The sequence below is a fragment of the Cervus canadensis genome, chromosome 4 (assembly GCF_019320065.1).
Source record: "Cervus canadensis isolate Bull #8, Minnesota chromosome 4, ASM1932006v1, whole genome shotgun sequence".
In the NCBI taxonomy this organism is placed as follows: domain Eukaryota; kingdom Metazoa; phylum Chordata; class Mammalia; order Artiodactyla; family Cervidae; genus Cervus; species Cervus canadensis.
In genome coordinates this window covers 48316012-48333566 of record NC_057389.1, presented here as the reverse complement: position 1 = coordinate 48333566, position 17555 = coordinate 48316012, and the positions used below count along the sequence as shown (strand labels likewise).

At 47.0% G+C, this 17555-nt stretch overlaps 1 protein-coding gene and 1 long non-coding RNA gene across 6 annotated transcripts in view; one reads left to right on the top strand and one right to left on the bottom strand.

Moving 5' to 3' along the window:
* Positions 1 to 15779, top strand: part of ABLIM3 (actin binding LIM protein family member 3) — a 131270-nt gene extending 115491 nt beyond the window's left edge. For all 5 annotated transcript variants that reach the window (XM_043465022.1, XM_043465021.1, XM_043465024.1 and 2 more), the window contains 7 exons: positions 4066 to 4213; positions 5370 to 5399; positions 5980 to 6038; positions 7738 to 7798; positions 8449 to 8456; positions 8938 to 9018; positions 13558 to 15779. In XM_043465022.1, coding sequence (XP_043320957.1) covers positions 4066 to 4213; positions 5370 to 5399; positions 5980 to 6038; positions 7738 to 7798; positions 8449 to 8456; positions 8938 to 9018; positions 13558 to 13671 — 501 coding nt within the window. In that variant the 3' untranslated portion in view covers positions 13672 to 15779. The remainder of the gene's footprint in view (positions 1 to 4065; positions 4214 to 5369; positions 5400 to 5979; positions 6039 to 7737; positions 7799 to 8448; positions 8457 to 8937; positions 9019 to 13557) is intronic.
* On the bottom strand, positions 2767 to 6920 carry LOC122439733. The gene is made up of 5 exons (XR_006268983.1): positions 6804 to 6920; positions 6603 to 6680; positions 6413 to 6491; positions 3410 to 3487; positions 2767 to 2861 (listed from the first exon to the last, which is right to left on the bottom strand). It is a non-coding gene; the product is annotated as an uncharacterized LOC122439733 (long non-coding RNA).
* Positions 15780 to 17555: the final 1776 nt, after the last annotated feature.

The following is a 17555-nucleotide window of genomic DNA, read 5'->3' as shown; positions in this document are numbered from 1 at the left end:
AGAGAACAAAGTTTTCTTGGAATACTGCTTTTGACAGGTTGTGTGAGATTCTTTTTCTATAAGTGATCTGTATTTGTTTTTGAAATCTTTTGTCCTTTTGACCTAGTGTATAGCACGGGGAACTCAATATTCTATAATAACCTTTATGGAAAAAGAATCTGAAAAAGAATGGATATATTTATATGTATAATTGAATCATTTATCTATGCACCTGAAACTAACACAGCATGTTAAATCACCTATACTCCAATATGAAAGAAAAATTTTTAAATTAATAGGAAAAACTCTAAAGTTTTAAGTTACCAAAAATCTGCAGAAACTATTTTAAATCAATACACCCAAATCATCAGTTCAGTTCAGCTGCTCAGTCATGTCCGACTCTTTGCGACCCAATGGACTGCAGCACGCCAGGCTTCCTGTCCATCACCAACTCCCGGAGCTTACTCAAACTCATGTCTGTTGAGTCGGTGATGCCATCCAGTCATCTCATCCTCTGTTGTCCCCTTCTCCTCCTGCCTTCAATCTTTCCCAGCATCAGGGTCTTTTCCAAGGAGTCAGTTCTTTGCATCAGGTGGCCAAAATATTAGAGTTTCAGCTTCAGCATCAGTCATTTCAATGATTTCCTTTAGGATGGACTGGTTTGATCTCCTTGCAGTCCAAGGGACTCTCAAGAATCTTCTCCAATAACATAGTTCAAAAGCAGTTAAAAACCCAAATCATAATTATTCCTAAGGGGTTCACCTGAAAACTCTGATCTCATTTACCTTTATCTTTATAACTTGCAAAAATATCATCATACCAATTTTTTTTTGCTGACAAATGCTGCAACAGAAATAACATGAACTTACTGACCTTCAGTAAAGCTTGGTACAAAAGTAAAAGATGTCTGTCTTGATTAAACCAGCAAGCTTAAGTTAGTTTTAATACCAGATATTAATCTAATATTGAATATTTCCTAGATGAACCTGAAATTCATTCTGGCCAGTTTCATTTTGTTTAGAAGTATTTAATTTGTAAGCACTTACTTTTAAGCTAATTAAATAGAGTTCTTTTATAAATTTAATTTTGACAGTATTTTCTGGAGGTAGAGACACCTCGTGTAATGTATGTATATATTTACATTAGCTTCACCTTAAAAACTTAGTTATGAATCAGGTATTACAATATAAACTTAGTTTATAAATAACAGTTTTATTAAGTTAAATTTGCTTGCTCAGATTACTATGGGCTTGCTGTTTGTGGAAAAGACTGATATAATATTTAGACAGCAGATCAGTTTTTTTGAGAATCAAAAGCAACTGTCTTTTTCCTGCAAGTTTCTAAAAATCAGAAATGTAAATAGAGCCCACACTGATGACACATACGCAAAATGCCTAAGAAAATCAGGTAGAATACTTACATCTCAAAGACACAGGGACAGAAATGCAAGTTCTCCCTAGAAGGGCTTTTGTTTCTTTAAGGTCAGAATTCTGAAAAGGTGTTTATCAACATGGCTTCCTCCAATTTAACTGTGTATGCAATAGAAGAGGCCCTTCCCCCCACCATCACCCCCCCTTAGTCATTTTCAGGATGAGAGTTACTTCACTTTCTAATGAAGCAAGTACTTGTGAGTATAAGTTTTGTACATGCAGAAATCTGACTGGGGTCTTAGAGGCTGGCAACCTATCCATCCTTATTCTTTTTGTTTTGAAAGCTTTATTCCCCATTCCAAGGTCAGTTTGTTGAAATAAAATCACTAGTGATGACTGGTGGTGAGCCAATGTGCTGACGTGAGTTTAACTCCTCTAGATTTTAGCCTGGAGTCTTTTTAGCCCTCTTATGTTTTGGTTTCTCCCTTCACTAGCCTGAGACCACTGTGGGTGCTTGGAGTATGGACTGGCTGGCTCTTTTGCATGTCCTTGGAAAGCAAGTTTTTAATTAAAAAGAATGAGTTACCCTATGGGTACAGCTGCACGGTGTGAGGACTTGCCTCTATCACTCCCACAAGTTTCTCAGTTTCCTGAGAAAGCCATTGCCAGCCAGGAGGTGATGTTCTTTCTGAGCTGAAAGCTCTCATGAGATATCTTCACTTTTATTTTTACAAACTTTATAAAGCATCCAATTCAAGGAAAAACGACAAGCCAGTCTTCTATATAATTACTCTGTCCAACCTTTCTCAGGGTCTTACAACTGAGCCAAGTCTCCTCAGTATTTCAACTGAGGATAATGTGTTCAGTGTCTAAACTGGGCAAAAAATCTTCACAGTGTCTTCAGATGGAGGATAACCCAGGTACCTCTTCTTGAAACTAAGTTTTAAGGATAACCTACGTCTCTTCCAGTGAGGAGTTTAATACCACTGGATAAAACTTAGGATCATCAGCCATTAATAGGAGAGTGAAGTGAAAGTCGCTCAGTCATGTGCGACTCTTTGAGACCCCATGGACTATACAGTCCATGGAATTCTCCAGGCCAGAATACTGGAGTGGGTAGCCTTTCCCTTCTCCAGGGGATCTGTCCAACCCAGGGATCAAACCCAGGTCTCCTGCATTGCAGGTGGATTCTTTACCAACTGAGCCACAAGGGAAGCCCAGTAACAAGAAAGACTCACCCAAATTCATCTGGATTCTGAGAAGGCAGACAGGCCCAAGAATCCTCTGCTGTCACCTAGGCTCTGGAGCCTTTATAGTTCAGGCAGAGGAGAAAAGTCTGCTCTGGGTCCCTTTGTGGCCGTCAAAACTTTTGATTAAAAAAAAAAAAAACACACACATCTGAAAAGTTGAGGATTATGTTTTATTCAGCAGACACTAAGGACCTAAGCTCTCAGATAGCTCTGAGGCACAGTTCTGAAGAGGTAAGGGAGGAACCAGGAGATAAAGGAGTTTCTGTAAAACAAGACAAAAAATAGTCAAACATCAAAAGATTATAATTAAGGAAAAAACAAACATCTCAAGTTAATGAATTTAGCCCCTTTCTATGTATGGGAAGATGCAACAGTCTGGGCTCATTGAAATGATTCATTTGATATGCACCTTAACTCTCTAGGGCCAGTATCCTGTTTTACTCCCTTCTGAATTCCCTCAGGGTGCACCATAGGATGGGGGGCACTGGCTGCAACATCGTTTATTGATTTGGCAGGAGATATTCTTTGTTCACAGACCCATCAATTCCATCCCTAGGTATATACCCAGAAGAACTGAAAACTGGTACTCAATAACATACACCCAGGTCATGGCAGTACCACTCAAAATAAACAAGAGGCGGAAGCAGCCCAAATGTTCACCAACTCATGAATGAATAAACAAAACGTGGCATATCCATGTGACAGAGGATCAGCTAAAAAAAGAATGACGTGCTGATCCATGGTACAGTGTATATGAACTCTGCAAGCACTATGCTTTGTGAGAGAAGTCAGACACAAAAGCCCACATACTGTACGATTCCATTTATATGGAATATCCAGAAGAGGCAAATCCACAGAGACAGAACAGAGATTGGTGATTATCAAGGCCTAGAAAGAAAGGGGGAAAAAGAGAGTGATCGTTTTATCAGTAGAGGGTCTTCTTTTGGGGTGATAAAAATGATGTGGAAACAGGTGGAGGTTGTGGCTGTACAGTAGCGGGAATATACTAAATGCCACTCACTGTACTGTGTGGTCACTTTAAAATGGTTAATTTTATGTTATGTGACTTTCACCCCCCCAAAAATGTCTCTTCTAAAAAGATGGGTGCCAGCAACTCCAAGAGTCCCAGGAAGGCTCTCCCTCACCTAGCTAGAGCCATCTGTCCATCGCTGAACCAATCACTGTGGACAGTGATTGTCCACAATCATTGTGGACAACAGTGCTGTTGTTGGCCAGGTCTTATTTCTGTGCCCACCACCAGGGCCCCACTCTGACCACAGGACTCCTTGTGGAAGAGAAATGAAGTCCCCCAAAAGAAAACATGGATGCTACGAAAGTAGAGGGACACTGGGAAGGCAAAAAATATGAGAGGCTAGAGTCTGGTCCCTCAGCCTTTCCCCAAGCCTGTTTCAGCTCAGTGTTCTTTGTTTCCTTCTAACTTCATCTTCCTCCTCTCCCACCCCCAGCTCCAGAGTGGAATCGGCAGACTAATTCTGAAGGAAGAGATGAAGGCCAGGTCCAGTTCCTATGCAGACCCCTGGACCCCGCCCCGGAGCTCCACCAGCAGCCGGGAGGCCCTGCACACAGCTGGCTACGATGTGTCCCTAAATGGCTGTAAGCACTGCCCCAGAGCCTGCTGGTAGGGGGGAGCACTTTCTTCCCCATCAGTTCTCCCCTAAGTGAATCTAACCTCCTACACAGCCTCACCAGGGTCTAGAATACAGACTAAAGACCATGCTCCGACCTGAGGAGGCACTTCTGCCTCTTTGGGTCAATCTGAAGCTGTGACTTCCAGTCAGGTGCCATGTAAAGAAAAAACTCTTCTAATAGTCTGAAGATAAACAGGGCTGACTCTTGAGGTAGTGAGCCTCCCATCCAAGCATTTTGCCCTGAGAGGCTCTCAGTGTAAAGTCCTACCTGTTCCTGGACCCACACATAACTCTGCCTGCCTCATCTCTTACTTAACCCCTGTGGGATTCAGTCCTGCCAGGAAATCCTATCTCAGGTCAATACCTGATGGATAAACAAAGGTACCAATTATTATAATCCAGTGTGCTGGGCATTTGCAGATACACTACATCCCTGGTCCTCACAAAGACCCAGAACGTAGAGGGATTATTACCACCCACTTCACAGAGGAGAGACCTCTTGACCAAAGTCAGACCCAACACAGAGTGACTCGGGCCATAAGCTTTTTCCCCTCTTTGCTGTATGTACTGCACCTTGACTCCAGGTGAGATCAAAGATGACAGTGGTAGTGATGATGATGATAAAGCCAGTTTTATTGAGGGTTTGTGTCTGTCAGGCACTGTACTGATATTTACTGTATTGTGCCCTACATCTTTCACAAGAACCCTATAAAAGAGACACTGTCCTTCCCTATCTTACAGAGAAGCATGATTTACTTATCTGAAGCTGGGTATCTATTAATGGCAGAGCCTGGATGAACCGATGAGCTGTTGCCCTATTTGACCACTGAGGGGCACTGTTTTCAACCCCTGGCTCTGGGCTCTGTACTTTCTAGCAGTGCTGCTCAAAATTTAGCTCCACTCAATGGCAGCTGTGCAACATATTATCACAGAGCACCTGCACTGGGCTACATGGCTGGACCGAGGAGGGAGGACTGGGTGCAGGTGCAACAACTAGAAACTGACCAGTGGGAGCAGGTACTGAAGACGCCCCTCCTCCCCGCCAGTCAGGGTGGCCCAGGAACGAGAGCTATTTCTGTCTGTCAACATGAGCACTGATCTCCAACTTCTCTCTCTTGCAGCCCCTCGGTCCCACTACCTGGCCGACAGCGGTACGTTCTGCCCACCCTACCTTCAGACCATCATGTTCTGTGAGGGCCAGAGCTGAGTCAGCTGAGGTCCCCCTGAGCTGTGATGAGTATACAGCATGGATGTTCCAGCACAGTCCTCATCTGACATAGTCCACCCCGTGTGTTTGTCAGATGGTGGGCCTTAATCTTTGGTTCTGGAACCAGGGCTGCAGTGCCCAACGGCTCCCAGAGAGAAATAATGGCTTCCACCCATGTGGGAGCCTGCCTCTCTGAGTTCTGAGCTTGACTCCAATCCCAGGGCCTTTGTTCAGAGCCACCATGTGGCCAGGACACATGGGTCCATCACAGGAGTGTAAATGTGAGCAGTTAAGGCCATAAGACTCTGTGAGTGGGTACTCTGGATGGTCCTTGAATTCTGCCAGGGTGAGGCACCCCTGAGATGGTTAGTTGTAAGCCTGGAGAGCAGTGGAAGGAGCTGGTGGCCCCTATCCATGCCCCTTCCCATGAAAGCGGGGAGTAACGTTGGCCATTTGCCCAGATGACCTCAGGGAGAGGAAACCCTGGCTTGGGACTTCTGGTAATTGTCTTGGCTCCTTTTCAGACCCGCTCATCTCTAAATCTGCCTCCCTGCCTGCCTACAGAAGAAACGGGCTGCACAGGGTAAGTAAGAAGATGCACTGGGGACATTATCCCCAAGCAGTTCACAATTCCTGCATCCACTCGTGGGTGATGACTAACGGGTGAAACCTGGACAGAGGCTTTGGGGCTAGAGGTGCATTGACAAAAGAGCCCCCATGGGAGGGCTGGGAGCACCTAGTATTTATGGCACAATTACTCCATGCTGAGCACTTTACAAGCACTCACTTACTATAACCCTGCAAGGTAGTTACTATTTTTAATAACCTATTTTGTGGATGAAGAAATGGAGGTACAGACAGGTGCAGTGACCTGCTTGAGCTCTCATTCCTAGTAAGTGCTGAGCCAGGATTCGAGCTCAGGCCAGCTGCCCCCACAGCCTGACCTGACTAACTCACCTGCTGTGACATGGAGCCTTCCGAACTCTTAGATATCCTACAGCATAAAACCTTCATGGAAGCTGAGTTGGTTTAAGGACTGAAAGGGAATGAAAAACGTCTTGTTGGCAAAAGGAGAGGCTCTGTGACTAGACAAGGAATGGGGCAAGGGAAGGGACATTAAGACAGACATTCATTACTGAATACCTACCGAGTGCCAGGCACTGTTCAGGGTGCTGGGGGTCCTACGGTGAACATATTTGCTGCTCCCATGGAGCTCACATTCTAGCTGGGGAGACAGACGACCCATAAGTGCCTGTGTGACTTCAAGTCAGCAGTCAGGTGTACTTGGAGAAGGTCAGAGAGGTGTGAGTTTAAACAAAGACCTGAGTGCAGGGAGGGATGACCTCACCTGTCCAAGACGAGGAAGAGCCACCCAAACAGGGTGGCAAGCACCACCCTGGGTGGAGAGGAAACGAGGCTGGGATGGAGTGAGCGTGGAGATGAAGCCAGACAGGTGTCATTAGGGCCCAGCGCTGGTGAAGACTCAGAAGGTTTCCCGTGGGTGTGCTGCACCATCCAACTCAGATTTTTAATGGGCTCCCCCCTGTGTAGAGAAGAGACTGCAGAGGGACAGAAGTGGGAGACTGGATTATGTAAGAGACAATTTTAGGGTTAAGCACACGAAGGGGATCAGAGCTCCATGGTAGAGTGATGGCTGGTGTTAATACCATCCCCTCTCCCAAGTGGGGGACAGACAGACCCTGTCCTCAACACACCCAGATCCTGGACGTTTGTTCATGAACAGATGTTTATACTGAAAGCCATTTGTGTATGCCAGGCATTGCTCTGGGTGCTTGGAATACCAGTGACCAAATCAAACAAAGACCCCTGCCCCTTGGAGCTTATATTCTTATAGGGAGAAATAGAAAGCAAATAGGAGTTACATAGTATACAAATCACCTTATACACTACTTGGAAGGTAGTCAGTGCTATGGAAAAAAAGGGGGAAGTTGAGCAGGACAAGAGGGGTGGCGAGTTGGGGAAGGGGCGACTTGTAATTTTAGATAGAGCTGTTAGGGTAGCTCTCATAGAAAAAATGATACTTGAGTAATGAAAAAAAGCCTATGCTGCAGTTCACCAACATATGACTATTTACGGAGTGCCTACTATGTGCCAGGCCTAGGCACACGGCAGCAAATTAAATCATCCCAACTTGAGACTGAGGCTTCTGAGACAGCGCTGAGTCCCATCAGCTCCAGTCCACTTTCTGGAGATGGGTGAGGACTTAAGTGAGGCAGAGGTGAGCCCACCTCAGGCCAGCCCTGCTTCTGTCTCCCCTGCAGACACCCAGCGCAGACCTATTCCACTATGACAGCATGAACGCCGTCAACTGGGGCATGCGAGGTGAGTGTGGGCCTCTCCTGGGACTTCACAAGGACCTCGTTATAATGCACTGCTCACAGCTGCCCATTTGACAAACGATTATGGCCCCACCCTGGGCTCTATCTAAACCCCGAGTTCCCTTTCACTTCCCGCCCTCCCCCCTCATCCTCTCAGGTCCCTGGCCTTGGGTGATCTCCAGTCCTTTTGTCCCATCTGCATTCCCAGAGCCATCGCAGAGTGCTTGCTTTTCTCCCAGTACTGCTGAGCTGCAGTTGCCTGCCAGCCCCCCGGGTAGAGGGAAACACTCAGAACCAGACACATTGTTCCCAGAAAAAATTCCATGAGCCTCACACTGTGATGCTCTTCCACCAGCCTCATCTGGCTCCAGTAAGCAGGCTCAGGCAGGTCCACATCAAACCCTGGAGGAATCCCCCTGGAAGATGAACGACTTTACCCATGTGCTTCATGGCCCCCAGACTCTTCTTATTTCTATTCTAAATATCACTAAAAACCTATCGCTGGATCAGCCCAACCCCTTTCTCCATTGTATTCAAACCAGCCTTGATTTGGGATGAATTCAATAAGGACAGAGTCTCTATAACAGAAGTCAGTGTAGGGATTCAAAGCCAACACTGACGGTTTCTACTTGTGTGTCTCTCTTCTCTCTGCAGAGTACAAGGTAAAGATACATAGACCCTGCAGGTCTCTGGGACCCTGCAAGTTGCTACACTGGGGACGAGCAGGAAGATGACAGCACTGTCTATGTAAAGAAGGGAACATCAACAAGTAACCCCAAGGGTCCTCTCAGGACTAGCATTTCCGGTTCCTCCTTGGGCACTTTCCCTGAATCCTGCCCTACATCTCTTGCCTCCTGAAACCAGACAGTTCCCCCAGGCCTTGGAGACATTTCTGGAGGCTTGCCAATCACAAATATGAGACATTCACATTCAGGAGCCCTTCTGCTCTCACACACATCCCTCATCCCGAGGACTTGGGGGCCTTGCCTTTGGCAGAAGGTGCCCTGAGGCTATCAGGAAACCCTAAAGAGGATGCACCAGTGCTTCCTCCAGACTTGATAATCTCTGGCCCTTCCTGGATAGAAGAGGGATCGCAGCCACCACCCTCACCCAACCTACAAACACCCCCTCCTGTCTCCTCAGATCTACCCTTACGAGCTGCTCCTGGTGACCACAAGAGGGAGAAACCGACTGCCCAAGGATGTGGACCGGACGCGTTTAGAGGTAGGTACAGAAAACTGAGCAGGAGCCTCTGGGTTTGCAGTGATTGCAGAAATTGACTGGTCTAACCCAGCTTGGGAGGGACAGACAGGATAAATGACATAGGGGTCACACAGCTGGTTGAAAAAGCAGAGACTCCTACCTGGTTTCCTTAGCCCAGGCTGTTCCTTGCTGTTCTATGCAGCCTCTTGATTCAGTTAGCATCTGTGGTGCACAGCTATAGCGTGTCTCCAAACTGGGCTGTTACTTTTGCAGACATAAGAGGAGAGCTGAATTTGGTTCCTGCCTTTCAAGGTCCTGCAGCCTGTGTGCTAAGAAAAAACAGCACTGGTGTTACACAGGACTGTATAGAAAACCAGGGCCTGCAGTGGGAAAGGATGGGGACAGTTCTCTGCAGAGGACAAACATATAAGCAAGTCTCGAGCAGGACTCCCTAGGTTCCAACCCTGATGCTGCCATCCCTAGGTGGACAGATTGGCCACGTGATGAACTGGCCCCTCTCCAAACCTTGGCTGTCTCCGCTGTGAGACGGGGTGATTGTCATGTTTCCCTCAAGTTGCCAAGTGACACACATGAGACAGTACACACAGAGCCCTCGGCATGGAATCCGGCAGTGTACTGAGTAGAAAGCTCTCTTACTCGGAGGAGACCACGAGGCTAGCTGTGCTGACACAGGCCTCCAGGCAGAGGGAGGAACTGGATGGACTTGGGGTGGGCGGCTCCAGATGGACAGAGAGGGAGGAGCAACACCGATAAAGAACAGATGAGGCCTAAGCATGGCCTTGGGCTCTTGAGCCGTCCAGTCCACTGGGCGTGGAGTTCCAGTCCCTGCTTATGCCGGCTCCAGAAGCACCCCCTGGCCTTTCCCTCCCTGGCTCTCCCTGGAACACCCTTTCCGTCTCAGCAGCCCCTTCGCTCCTCAGGGCTCCATTCTAGTGATGCCTGCGCCCCAGAGCCTCCCCAAAGCCTTCCTCAGGGTGTGTCACTGACCTCCTCCTCCAGCCTCTGCCAGCCCTGTATCCAGAGCACAGACCCAATACCTTTCTCCTTTGCATCAGATCATCAAGCCATCCATCTCCTCTGTCTGACAAGCTATCATCTACCACGGGGCCTGGACTGGGAGAAGGGTCAGATATCTGTGGAATTGAATGCAGGCTTGTAAGAGAGGAGGCTTGGCACTTCTTGGGACACCCTTGACCTGAGAGCTAAGGAATCTGCCCAGAATAGAGGGTTGAAGCCATAGGAGGAGGGTGTGGGTGGCCAGGATGCTGTGAGTCCTTCCAGCTCTAGCAGGCTGGGGTAGCAGGGAGAGAAGCCGGTGATTCTCACCACAGAAGTGTCTGCCAGTGCTGACGGGGACAGCTCCCTCGGCAGCTCAGAGGAGCCAGCATTTAGGGATGAAAATGTTCACGAGCCTGGTTCGTCCTGGATGACCAACTGCTCTGCTCCTGGACACCCAGGAAAACACAATCTTCTCTAAGAATCAGAATCACTTAAGGAGCTTTTTAAAAATACTAGTACAGGGTCCCACCCAAGTCCAATTAAATCGCAATCTGGGGAAGGAGCTCAGGCATCATTGTTCTTCAGAGGCTCCCAGGGATGTCTGATACGTAGCCTGAGCTGAGACTCCTGGGCTGGAGACCCTGCAGCAGCAGTTCAGGCCGGGCACTGAAGGAGGAGACCCCTCTGTCCTCAGGGAGCTCAGAGTATAGATACTTGTTCATGCAATAAATATTTATTGAAACCTATTATATATACCAGATACTGTTCTAGGTGCTTGCAGTGTTATCCGTGGACAAAACAAGGACCCCTGCCTCCTCGGAGCTGGTGTTCTCATGTGAGGAGACATATAGTAAATGATACAATAATAAGGAAATAATACAGTGTGTTGGGAGGTAATGGGGCTGAGGGGAAGGGGTAAAAGGAGAGCACAGTGAGGGGGATTGGGAGCTGGACAGGTGAGTTGCAGGTTTAAATAGGGAGGTCTGAGTGGAGCTCATTGAAAACATGACATCTGAGCAAACATTTGAAGTATAAACCATGTTTATATAGAAAGGAAGTGCATTCTGGGCCAGGGAAACAGCCACCGCCAAGGCCCTGACGCAGGAGTGAGCCTGGTGTGCTGGAGGACAGCAGGAGGTGAGTGTGGCTGGGGCCACATGACCCCAGGAGAGAGGATGAGGAGGGGATGAAATCAAAGGGAATGGAGACCAGGCCGCACCGTGTCACAGACACATGATGAGATCCCTGCACTAATGAGAGTGCCAGTGATTCACTGTGCCAAGAGCATGGCCCTCATCATCTCGGTCATCCTCACAGGATCCAGAGGGTAGGCACTAGCATGCTGCCACTCTCACAAGAGGGCATCGAGGCTCAGTGATGTTGAAAGTACCATGTCCAAGGTCACACACTCGTATCTGCCTGGCTCTAAACCCCGTGCACATAATCTTTATGCATAAAAGTCTGTGATGGATGTCAAGGGGACAGGCTGCCATTAAATGCTCAGGAGAAAGGACACTCCATGTGGCTCTCAACAGAGAGAAGAAAGCCTCAGATTCCTCAGTGTGTCCTACAGTGTCTACTTGAGTAGTTTAGGCTTAAGTCCTTTATACTGAGGCTTCTTTAAAAAAAAGAAAAGATTTTTTTAACACAGTGGCGAAAGCCAGCTAGAGAATCAATAGTAACCATCACTTTCCAACAACAGAAAAAGAAAAAATTAGACTAAATTACAGGTCCCCTCGGGCTTTACTATGGAAGGGGTAGAGAGTGTTCTCATATCCACATATTTTCAGCACTTGAGTGAAAGTAAAACAGATCGGGGCGAATCAACAGGGATGAACAAAAGAAGAGGGGCACTGTCTAGACTGGTGGGGTCTGAAGGAGTCTCACAACCGAATGTGACGTGTGGGTGCCGTCTGAATCCTCATTCAAACAAACCAGCTCTAAAAAGATACTTTTGAGACCATTAGCGAAATTTTATTGTGGACAAGCATTAGGTAATTCTGTGGAATTGTCATTTTTTCTTGCCCATGCTATTGTGGTTATGTAAGAAAATAAATACCCAGTATGCTTTGAGATGCCAACTGCTCTATGTAGGAATGAAGTGACAGTGTCTAGAGTTAAGACACTTAAGGAGAGGAAAAAGAAGAAAATATGATTCTGATAGTCATTGAATCTGGGTGAGGGACATGCGTGTGTACTGTGCATTGGGAATCAGGAGCCCTAGACTCACTCAGTTCTGCTACCTACCTAGTGGTCTCCCCTCCCCCCTGGGCAAGTCACTTTAATTCTCTGACTTTTGCTTTTCTCACGTTTCAATTGGGTAGAAATAATTCCTGGTTTTCAGAGTGGTCGGAAGAATTAAAGGAGAAAAATAAGGGTGAACGTACATATGAGCATGATACAAATGCAATATAGGTAACTGGTGGTAGTATTAAATACTAAGTACCAAAAAAATCAACTCAGATATATAACCAGTGATATCTAACAAAGTATGATATCTAACCAACAATACCTAACAAAAGTATCAAAGTTACCTTTACCTAAAGAAAGTTTTGGAAATGTGGCAAAAAGTGACAATAAGTCAGAGAACTGGCTAACTGTTATGTGGCTGTACACATAAGTCTCATTCAATTTCCTTCAATACCTGATGAGCTAATATAACTGGTAACAAGAGCAAGTGAATGCAGTAAGCTTTCAGGCAGGATATAGGCCATCTAATTCTCTCTCTAAACAAAACCATAAATTTTATTTAAAAAATAAAATTTCAGACCTCAACCTCCAGAAGAGTTTCAAGAATAGCAAAATAAGGATCCATTTATCCTTCACCAACTGTTTACATTTTGCCACATTTTAAGTGCCATATATTTCTAACTCAAAGCTTAGAAATAAAAGTTGTATCAACTTTCAACTCTGCTCAGAAGGGACAGGAAAGGGCAGGAGAGAGGACAGGCAGAAAGGGGTTAAAAAATCCACTGAGACATGAAAAACAATGTTTCATTATGTGGCATACTTGTTTTCATATAACAAAGAGTATGGTATGGAGAAATCAGGAGAGGAATTTTTTTTTCCACTGACCTAAGGAAAAACCTTCCAGATTTTTTTTTTCTTCCAGATTTTTTTTGTAAACTTATTACTAAGAGTAAATACACCCTAAAATCTTGGACATGCCTCCTTTTTTGTCCAAAGTAGACATCAGTAACTAGACAGCAGTAACATTACTCCATACACACTCCTGGACACAATGCATGGAGCAGGGATGCAGAAAGGCAAGGCCAACCGAGAGGCACTCAGGTGAAGTGGAAGTCCCAGTCTTGGGTAGAGGAAGCTTCTCCAGCCAGATCAACTACAGAGGTCCCTCCCAGGAAACACTCATTCACACAGTCATCCACTCGACAGATACTCATCACACACCCTCCGTGGGTCAGACACTGCACCAGGCACAGCCAAACCAGAGGAAACGTACAGGAACCACTCCTGCCTCCACCTGCCTCTCACATCCTCAAGTTGTTCCCTCTCTTGTCTCCTCCCCTCTTCTTCCAGCGCCATCTGTCCCAGGAAGAGTTCTACCAGGTCTTTGGCATGACCATCTCCGAGTTTGACCGGCTGGCCCTCTGGAAGAGGAATGAACTCAAGAAGCAAGCCCGGCTGTTCTAGGCAGAGGCTCTATAAATATATATGCATTTATATAAAGATATATGTAAAATCTCTATACTGAAGCTCGGTATAATCCTCTTGTGTAATGGGACACACTGCCTGCTGTGAGACTTGCTTTTCTGTATCGTCAGGCAAGCCCACATCATCAAGATATTTTTATGCTCCTTACTTTCTCTTTTTTAAGTGCAATGGGGTTTGGGAAGGAATTTGCGGGGACTCCCATCCTTTTACTGGGGAGCCTTTTTATACTGAAACATCTGTCCTGACTTGAGTCCCCCAAGGTCCAACTCTCTTTCCTAAAAGAGGTGCCTGAAGGAGTCTTTCTTCTCTCTGCTTCTCGGCTCTTTCCCCCAACCTCCAGGGAGGATGCTGACCGTGCAGTTTTCACACTTCACTGGCCCCAGAGGGGCCCTTCTCAAGGAGGATCCACAGTGTTCTCCCCAAGTCACTGAACACCTTTGAGAGCCCTGAAGAATTTTCTTATCACCCCCACTAGGACCTCAGTGCTGTCTGGGGGTGATGCAGCTAGAAATGTGGGTTTCACGTCTATTCGTTACAGAAATAAACAGAAGTGGATAGGGCCTTGGCCTCTCCTCGCCTCTTCAATCCTCCTCCTATCCTTGATCCTCACCTCTCTCTAGTCCAAATCTATGACTCATGGTAGGAAAAGAAAAAGCACTTCCCTTTTCTGCATCATTACTTCCCATGGCCCCGTGCCTGGCCCCTACGTGAAGAACCAGAGGGAGGAAGTGGGAGCCGGGAGCAGGAGACAGAGCAGGACACCTGTTAGTGCTGGGGCTGCAGAACCCCTTGGGACCCTCCCTCATTGCTCCCAGAATCTCCTGACCCTTCCCCCTTAGGAGGAGAGGCCCATTTTCGCAGCCTGTATTTTTCAGCCTTACTACAATCTATGTGCCTGACAACTCGCCACAGGGCTAATGTTCCCACCACGGCTCCAACCGAAAAACTAGACAGACAACCTCTAACACACACCTCCAAAGGTAATACAGACCAGGTCCTAAAGAAAGCTTCCTGGCCTATGTTGTCTGGTCTCTGGGTTGGTAAGCAGCCCAACCACACCCCCACCAGTCCTTGGCTCCCACTGCAAAGTTGGCCACGCTTCATGGGGGAAACTTTTGAAGAATGACTGCTTATGAGATTCCAAAATGGAGCACTGGCCAGCATCGCTCACAGTCATCCTGATTTCCCCAGTGGCTGCCTTTCCTGCCTCCTTGCCTTCTGGAACAGGGGTGAAAGCTTAACCATCTCTCCTCCCCTCCCCAAATCTGCAACCATGAGTTGGTGATGGTGAGGTCTGTTCCTTCCTGGAGGTGGCTTGAGTCAGACCATGGAGGAAGGATGAAGAAGTGGAAATGACAGTTACGACTCTCAAGAGGTTATGTGTTGTGGCAAGTGCAGAACTGACTTCAACTCAACAGACCCTCACTGAGCACCTGCTGATGCTGAGCACCTGCTGTATACTGAGCACTTAATGTGGTAGGGCAATGGGAATACTAGAATGATCAACCTGGGGCCCAATCTCAGGGGCATGCCTACTAAAAATGGGTGTCATAAGGCATGTACTCAAACACGACAGATGTGAGGCAGAAAGTGATAGGAGACAGTATGAGAAAGTGTGTGTGACTTTACTAAGAAAGCATATGCAGCTGGTGCAGACCAAGGACAGCTTTCTGGAAGAGACTGCATCTGAGCAAAGTTCAGGAAGGATCTCTGTAAACTGGAAGGAGACTGTAACCTGAAAGGGTGATAGGATGAAGGGCCAGAAGGGAGGTCTAATATACTCTCATTTAAAATGTTCACCCTTTCTGCATCTTCTCTTTTTGGCCAATGTCTTTCAACTGTCCTGACCCTTTTAGAAAAGTCCCCAGCCAGACACAATCATTGAAACTGCCTCATTATCACTGGTTGAGAACTTGGAGAGATTGAAGGGCTTTTGTTATTGTTGTTGAATATCTTTGTTTCCCATAAATGCACATAATTTCAACCCAGACTTGTGTCCTTCTGTTGTTTCTCATGTGAGTGGAAATGAGTGACATGGGGAGAGGCTGAACCATGCACATTTTTCAAAATAAAACTATCAGAGAGAAGCCCTCTCTTGGACTCAATTTCTCCTTTGATAAGAAAGGCTGACCAGGTAAGCATTACCCAAACTGTTTCCTGCAGAATGCAGGGCCCTAGAGGATGGAAGAGGATGTTGCAATAATAAATAGGTTCTATGATAAAAAAAAATAATGGCAGTAAGACCCAGGTGAGCTGACAATTTCCAAAAGGTAGTGAACCTAGAGATGGAGAAGCACGGTATCAGAGTTCTCATCCTCAGTAAGCCAGAAACCACCCACTTCTACACTTGACCTCATCTGAATCAGTGTTGCAGTTACTGACAAACATAAGAGGAGATCAAGAGTGGAACATGAAGTTTACTTTCCTAAACATATGCATCAAAAATACATCTAAATGTTGAACAGTTCTCAAAGGAAACCGACTGAAAACTGGCAGAAGAGCTCTTATACAACCAAAGCTGCAAGAAAGATCTCCATACAACCAGGTAGGACAAAAAAGAAAAATAAGGCATCAGGAAGGGGTCAGCACCCCTGGGGGATAGTTATGAAAGAGGAAAGGTTCTCTCACCCTGAAAACTGCCTTTGCCAGCTGGGAAGTCCACCAGCACAGACAGGGAGCTGAAGGGGCCTGGTCTCTGCTTGCAAGGACTTTGTGTGTGCTGGTTTGCTAGCAGTCAGGGCAAAGAGGGATCAGCACTTGATGGCTACCATGACCTCACACTGTCAACCCAAAATGCCATCTGGGCAGGGCTGCTAGTATGCACAGCAGCTAGGTGCTGAAACCTGGCCTTCAGCAGATGGCCCCTGGGAGAGGACTCAGTCCAGCTGTGCAGAGATTACCTGCAGTGTGGTCTGGGCCTCCACTCAGTGTCTGCCACAGGGGCACAGTCCACCGTAAGACCCCCCACTGTCAGCATCCTCCAGTGGCAGTAGACTTTGTGAGCCCGCGTATGACAGGGGTGAGGCTGATGTCGGAGCCAATTATCAGGGCTCCATTTCGAGGAGTGGGCCCCAGAGCCAGTCCAGCATCACTGGACTGTGCTGGTGTGCACACTAGATGGCACGACCACAGTCACACGACCCCCGAATAGCCCCTGGAGAGGAGAACGCAGTTGTTCCTTTCCAGTGGGAGCACTCCAGTCCTACCTACCTCACACCACAGCTTGGAGTCACATCTGGGGTAGACAAGCCCTGAGAGAGTCCTATCACCGAGACAGCCCAGGTGCTAAACGGCAGCACAACCACCTCGATTCCTGCAGCCACAATGCCCTGGCCCCCAGTACCTGCCTAACACTAGGTCTCAGAAAACCACAACGGAGAAAGGAACATGGCCTTGGGCTGCTCCTAGGCAAAACCAAGGACACCTGCACAGGTGGTACAGAGATTCTCTGTGACAGTGTGGGCCTCACTTGCTTCAGCACTCAAATCCTTTGGGAAAGAGCATGCACTAAAGGGCAGGGCAGCCTTACTGAGCCCAATCATCAGAGCTTCTACTTCAACAACAGGAGAGCAGACTCCACCCCCGACAGGGCTGTGACAGCCACAGAACTAAGCAGACGACTCCCCACACTTTCCAGTGCACACTCTGGTTACCACAACACCAATCACACCCACTATCAAAGGAATAATTTCCACTTCGAAAAAGACATGGCTGGCATTCGTACCAAAAATAATGGACTCACACAGTCTACACAGGGACACTTCCACATTAAAACAGTCCTTTGAGACCACAGTAGATAACTGTCTTTCCTAAATTCACAGAGATAAATTTAAGTAAAGTGAAAAAGAAGAGGAACTATTCCC